The sequence below is a fragment of the Babylonia areolata genome, chromosome 1 (assembly GCF_041734735.1).
Source record: "Babylonia areolata isolate BAREFJ2019XMU chromosome 1, ASM4173473v1, whole genome shotgun sequence".
Taxonomy (NCBI): Eukaryota; Metazoa; Mollusca; class Gastropoda; order Neogastropoda; family Buccinidae; genus Babylonia; species Babylonia areolata.
The window spans coordinates 68,464,218-68,471,717 of record NC_134876.1 but is presented as its reverse complement, the minus strand read 5'-3'; the positions used below and the strand labels follow the sequence as shown (position 1 = coordinate 68,471,717).

Sequence of the window (7,500 nt, the reverse complement as noted above, 5' to 3'; positions counted from 1 at the left end):
AACAACAAAAAACAAAACAAAAACAAAATAACAACAACAAAAAGAAACCTTCTGGCTCACAGACACAGTGTGGAGTAATGGCCCAGTGGTAACCCGTCCGTCTGGAAAGCGAGAGAGAATCTGTTCGCACGGGATCGAGTGCCACACTGGCCAGAATTTTCTACCTCACCACCAGACCCTGAAGTGTGGTGGTCTGGATGCTAGTCACTAGGATGAGATGACACGATACGCTCTGGGCCCCGGGTGTAGTATGCACTTAGTCACACGTAAAACATCCCGTTGCAACAAAAAGACGTGTCCCTGGCAACCTTCTGTGAAGAACGAATCCACTTTGATAGGAAAACGAATTCACCTGCAGGCAGAAAACAGAGCTAAAAAAAAGAAGAAAAAGAATAGAAAAAAAAGATGAACAAATGGTGACTGCTGAACCTTTTCAGTCGAAGTTAAAAATGACAAAAGGTGGTTTAAAATCAAAGGTAGCTTAAGAGGAAGATAAAAGCGGCGTTTCGAGTCATAGAATCCTTGTCAAGTGACTTTTCGAAGCGTCGCTTTTATCTTCATCTTAAGGTTCCTTTGGCTTTAAACCATTATTTATAAAAATTTAAAAAAAAAAATTAAAAAAAGGGTGGTGCTGCACTGTAGTGACGTGCTAATTTCATACAGAAAAACCTGTTGTGCCAAGAGAGTAACAGAACATAATAGGATAGAATAGAATAATGTACAATATAGTATACAATACAATACGAAACAGTACTCTGCTGACTGAGTTCAACCGGCTTACCTCATGGGTTTAAACAGCGCCTGTCCCTCGTCGTTAAAGGTCATTATCAGCTTCAGCTGGGTACCTCCCTCTTTTTGTTCTGAAAAATACACCCCCCGCAAAAAATCCAGTATCACGAACGACTATCACCATCATCATCATTATCATCATAATCATCGTCAACAACAACAAAATTACAACCGCGATCGGGGAAAGCAGCAGCAACTGTGTGTTCAGTGGTGTGTGGTTATTTCGTTTACACACACACACACACACACACACACATATATATATATATGTATGTGTGTGTGTGTGTGTGTGTGTGTGTGTGTGTGTATGTGTGTGCGTGTGTGTGTGCGTGTGTGCGTGTGCGTGTGTGTGTGTGTGTGTGTGTGTGTGTGTGTGTATGTGTGCGTGTGTGTGTGTGTGTGCGTGCGTGTGTGTGTGTGTGTGTGTATGTGTGTGCGTGTGTGTGTGTGTGTGTGCGTGTGCGTGTGTGTGTGTGTGTAAACTGTTGGAAACTAATTCACTGCTCCCAATTCTTCCCCCGCCCAACCAAAACTGAAACAAAATGAGACAGAATTGAAAAACAAAAACAAAAAAAACAACAAACAATAACATTAAAATAAGATTTAATTTTTAATTAAAAAAGAAAAAAAAAAGAGAAGAAAAGCATGAATTTTTTTTGCGGACACTCGAAAAGGCAGTCAGCTAAATTACATGATAACTGCATCCTTCTTCTCTAAGCCCACCCCCTTCCACCTCCCATTCCCCCCCCCTCCACCCTCCGGCCAGACACAAGACAAAGACATTTTCCTTCAGATTTCCTCAAGACATGATGCACGTGCTTTTCACATTTGGAATGCGTTTCGAAGCGGTGAAGCCTTGCCCAGAACATGAACATTTAATCATAGGAACTGTAACCATCCATGAGACACATTCCACAGCTTGATGGAATCCGCAGATGCCGTTGCATCGCATTAAAAAAAAACAGAAAGAAAAAAAAGAAAAGAAAAAAAGAAAAGAAAAGAGGGTGAAATAAAAGCATAGAACCCCCCCCCCCCCCCTCTCTCTCTCTCTCTCTGTGGCTGTTCAGTCGGACCGCTCTGACGGACTGCATGCACCATTCTACAGGTCAGAATCGTGTCTCCAAAACACCTTTCGACAGTTATCTCCATTACTTCAATACTAAAGAGTAAAGTGGAAAAAAGAGGTAGTGCGGAGGAAGGGGTAGGGGTTGTAAACTGTGGACGAGTCTATCTCTCCAGTGGGTATAAAGTAACACGAACGACTATCACCATCATCATCATTATCATCGTCACCATCATTATCATCATAATCATCGTCAACAACAACAACAAAATTACAACCGCGATCGGGGAAAGCAGCAGAAACTGTGTGTTCAGTGGTGTGTGGTTATTTCGTTTACACACACACACACACACACACACACACACACACACACACACACATATATATATATATGTATGCGGAGGAAGGGGTAGGGGTTGTAAACTGTGGACGGGTCTATCTCCCCCGTGGGGACTGGCGCCACGCTACAGTCAGAGGAGTCCTGGGTTCCTCTTTCTCGCTTCCCCACCCTCCTGTGTGTGTCTTCGATGCAGCAGTGTCAGTGTTTGAAATTAAAAGGCTAAAGGGCCAATAGTTTCTTTAAAGCCATCAGGGGCGGTGAATTCAAACCCACTGTGTCGGCATAGGACGGCGGGGCCCATTCCTTTCCTTCCTTTACCGAAGTCAGGTGCCCTTTCACAATGGGTGTCACAGCTGGAAAGTCGGAGTACAATGCCTTACTTAAGGACACAACATAATAATAATAATAATAATGGTATTTTCATAGCGTTGAATCTTGTGCAGAGACAAATCAAAGCGCTTTCGCACCAGTCATTCACATGCATGCATAACTCTAAAACTGGAGAAACTGAAGACAACGGAGAGGCACGGAAAGGAGGCTATTCTGGGAACAGGTGGGTTTTAAGGCCAGACTTGAAAACGCTCAGTGTGGAGACTTGACGAAGCGAAAGAAGTTCATTCCAACTGCAAGACAGAGAAAGAACGGCGGCCAACAGAGGAGTGTTTGAATCTGGGTATGCGTAAACAGAGTGGATCCGAAGCCGATCGTAGTGAGCGAGATGGAGTGTAGAGGTGAAGGCAGCCACAGAGATGCCGAAACGATCCCTCGAGCCCTGATCACTGGTGAACCCTGATCACTGGTGAACCCTGGTGAACCCTGAACACTGGTGAACCCTGATCACTGGTGAACCCTGATCACTGATGAACCCTGGTGAACCCTGAACCCTGGTGAACCCTGATCACTGGTGAACCCTGATCACTGGTGAACCCTGGTGAACCCTGATCACTGGTGAACCCTGATCACTGGTGAACCCTGGTGAACCCTGATCACTGGTGAACCCTGATCACTGGTGAACCCTGATCACTGGTGAACCCTGGTCACTGGTGAACACTGGTGAACCCTGATCACTGGTGAACACTGATCACTGGTGAACACTGGTGAACCCTGATCACTGGTGAACCCTGATCACTGGTGAACACTGGTTAACCCTGATCACTGGTGAACCCTGGTCACTGGTGAACCCTGGATCAGAAGTTCAACGTTTCAACCAGCGCTTCTTCGGTGTCAGTGTGGTGAAACATAAATAAAACCCCCGTCCTCCGCTCCCTCCACTTTCCCTTCTTCCACCTTCGGGCGGTTAGCCTCTATGCTGGTCCGTAAAACACAGGCATGCTGCTGGATATCAAGTGTGTTGTATCCCACAGTGTTGGTCCTTTAAACTCGCTGGGATAAATACTAACAATGCCAGATTTACATCTTGATGCTTGTTGGAGAAAGAAAAGACTGTACTGCCAAGAACATGTCTGAAGAATGACGATATTTGACCGATTCATTGGTTTGCATGAACTGGAAACTGAAAGGCAAAAGAGGAATCCCCACTACTTTCTTCGTCAGAGAGAATGTCAGTTTCTTTTTTTTTTCTGAAAGAAAAGGGCTATTTCTATTTCACCAAATAAAGTCGCCGTCTCTCTGTTTCCCACCAAAGATGTTGTTTATACGCATGCCTGTCTCTTATTTCCACCCACCTGTATGTGTGTGTACGTGTGTGTGTGTGCTTATGTGCGTGTGTGTGTATTTAAGGCATTGTGTCAATAACCTTCCATCTTCTGAGGGTAGAACGAAAAACAGAAGCTGCATTGATTTGCTCTTTTACCCTCAGTAAAGATCCTTTTGACTCGACTTCACACGACAGTGCTCTGAGTTCTGACCCCCCCCACCCCCCGCACATCCGCCCCCTCTTCAATGCCTAGAGGAATTTCGTGACGTTAACGCCTTTCTTCGGTGTCGGCAGGTTCGTGGTGTGAGCAGAGCACGGGGTGAGGGGGTGGGGGGGGGGGGGAATGGACGGCTGCCTGTGGGGAAATGTTTAGTCTCGTTGTTGTGGTTGACAGCCCCATAAACGCCAGGAGGAAGGTGGCAGATTGGATAAGTCGTTCATCGGCCACTACAATGTCCGTGACGGTGTGGGTTCCATTCCCGCTCTCGCCCTTTCTCCCAAGTTTGACTGGAAAATCAAACTGAGTGTCTGGTCGTTCGAATGAGACGATAAACTGAAGTCCCGTGTGCAGCACGCACTCGGCGCACTGAAAAATGAACCCATGGCAACAAGAGTGTTGTACTTCTGCCACATTTCTTTAGAAGAAATCCACTCTGAAAGGTGCACAAATATACATGCAAGGCACCAGCCGCCGTGGCGAAGTAGTTTGCGTCGCGGACTGACGGCTGGGAGGACGCGGGTTCGAATCCCAGCGGAGGTGGGTTTTTCGGCCCGTGGTCGGCTCCTACCCAGAGTTGAGTGTGCTGTGGGCTTAAATGGGGAGACTGGGACCACACAGTCGAGTGTCATCCACTTTAAGGATGCGTCTTTGGGTGTGTTGCTCGAATTACCTGACCAACACTGCAAGTGTCTGTATCTCTCGGGCCTGGTTAACGCCGGGATATCATTATGACAGGAAGCGTAGAGTACAGCCTTGTCACGCAGTCCCAAACCAAAATGGACCTCCATAGCAACATCGTCATCTTCATCGTCATCCTCCTCCTCCTTCATCATCATCAATATAAACAAAACAGCCTCAAAGTCTGTGGCCTTTCATGTCCTGCTCTCATGGTGACCTCAGTTTCGATACCCCTCCACTTCCGTGCTTGGGGTGAGTCCTGTCAATGTTGTCAGTGTCGGCAGATTCATGGGGGGCTGTTGTTTGAGGGACGTGGTGGCGGTCTCCACTCTGGGAGGGACGCTCACTCAGTCTGGTTCCGCGACTAAGCCATTATTGTCGTTAGTATGGGGCTTAGTAGGTGGTGTCCTAAGTACGTTAAATCAGAACAGGCACCACTGAACACCACCGAAGTGACACAGCAGCAGTGCAGGGTCTCCTCTGGTGTGTGGCCTCCTGGCGACCTAACATCGATGGTTCCCTGCGGACTGCCGACGCTGGAGCTGTGACGGACGGACCCGGGTGTGGCCGTGTATGGGAGAATCTAAATGAGCGGAGTGGGAGTAATGCCATTGAAACGGTGCAGGTGATGGGGCAGCCAACCCCCCCCCAAAAAAAAACAAAAAAACAACAACCCAAAAACCAACAACAAACAAAAAAGACACAAAAAAACCCCAAACCAACAACAAATCATGCAAGGCCTAAATAGCGCGTTGGGTTATGCTGCTGTCAGACATCTGTCTGGCAGGTGTCGTGTTGCTTATATGGATTTGTCCGAACACAGTGACGCCTTCTTGAGAAACAAACTGAAAACCGTGTATGGCCAAACGTGGGGTCGAAAACGTCCCAGTCAATAAAGTGCAAAAGAATACAAATGAAAATACGTTTTTATATCGTAAATAGAAAAGAATATAAAACAAAATAAGTGTTTTTCCTCGTTCTCTGTCGTTGACAGCCTAACGTGCCGTACAAGGTCACAAGCGGCGGTTGAAAACGTCCCACTCAAAAATACTCAAAAGAAACACCCTCGTCTGCGTCACAGTCGTCTCCGACCCCTCTCGGGGTGGTGAGGGTGGGGTGGAGTGGGGTACGGTACGGCGGGTGGGGCTCAAGGCCAACACTGTCGTCATCACGGGGGCTTTAGCAGCATGTGTCCCGTAGATAAATGCATCGGTGCACAATCACTCAGGGAGACGCCCGACTTTCCAATTGACTTCTCCTCAGTGGCAATGCACGGTCTCCTCTGGTGCGTGACCCAACAGCGGCCACACGCGGATACCTCACGGTAATTGCCTTCACTGGTTTATTGTGTGACTGGACAAAACAAGCCTGGGGGTGTGGCTGTTTGTGCAGGGAGCGGGACGAGTGGCCTGACATTAATGTCACTGACAGAAGCCGAAGCAATAAAGATGTTTCGGTTTCTCAAGGAGGCGTCACTGCATTCGGACAAATCCATATACGATACATCACATCTACTGGGCAGATGCCTGACCAGCACCATATCCCAACGCGCTTTGGCCTTGAGTGCATGAATGTATTTTTGTTTGCCTATCCGAGTGGATTTCTGCTGAATAATGTTGCCAGAGGACAACACTTTTGCCACCTTGGGTTCTTATTTTCAGTGCGCCAAATGCGTGCTGCACACGGGACCTCGGTTTATCGTCTCATCCGAAAGACTAGATGTTCAGTTCGCTTTTCCAATCAAACCTGGGAGAAAGGGCGAGTGTGGGCATCGAACATCAAGCGTCTTAACCATTCTGCCACATTCCTCATAAATAAATAAATAAATAAATGAACAGATAATGATATCCTGCCTCATTAAAACCGCACCCATCATTCACATAACTTAACGACTCACCACGTCTAACAACGCAGCCACCATTCCCATAACTCACGTCTAACAACGCAGCGATCATTCACACAACTTCAGGACTCACCACGTGTAACAACACACCCATCATTCACATAACTCCAGGACTCACCTCGTCTAACAACACACCCATCATTCACATAACTTCAGGACTCACCACGTCTAACAACGCAGCCATCATTCACATAACTTCAGGACTCACCACGTCTAACAACGCAGCCATCATTCACATAACTTCAGGACTCACCACGTCTAACAACGCAGCCATCATTCAAATAACTTCAGGACTCACCATGTCTAACAACGCAACCATCATTCACATAACTTCAGGACTCACCACGTCTAACAACACAGCCATCATTCACATAACTTCAGGACTCACCTCGTCTAACAACACAGCCATCATTCAAATAACTTCAGGACTCACCACGTCTAACAACGCAGCCATCATTCACATAACTTCAGGACTGACCACGTCTAACAACGCAACCATCATTCACATAACTTCAGGACTCACCATGTCTAACAACACAGCCATCATTCACATAACTTCAGGACTCACCACGTCTAACAACGCAGCCATCATTCACATAACTTCAGGACTCACCATGTCTAACAACACAGCCATCATTCACATAACTTCAGGACTCACCACGTCTAACAACGCAGCCATCATTCACATAACTTCAGGACTCACCACGTCTAACAACGCAGCCATCATTCACATAACTTCAGGACTCACCACGTCTAACAACGCAGCCATCATTCACATAACTTCAGGACTCACCTCGTCTAACAACACAGCCATCATTCACATAACTTCAGGACTCACCACGTCTAACAA

The 7,500-nt window shown here is 46.9% G+C and overlaps 1 protein-coding gene across 1 annotated transcript in view; it reads right to left on the bottom strand.

Annotated features, from left to right (window-relative positions):
- LOC143287400 (extracellular serine/threonine protein CG31145-like) overlaps window positions 1-7,500 on the bottom strand; it is a 148,629-nt gene that overhangs the window by 76,837 nt on the left and 64,292 nt on the right. Inside the window, exon 5 of the mRNA XM_076595415.1 lies at window positions 782-860. Within this exon, the coding sequence (XP_076451530.1) occupies window positions 782-860 (79 nt within the window). The remainder of the gene's footprint in view (window positions 1-781; window positions 861-7,500) is intronic.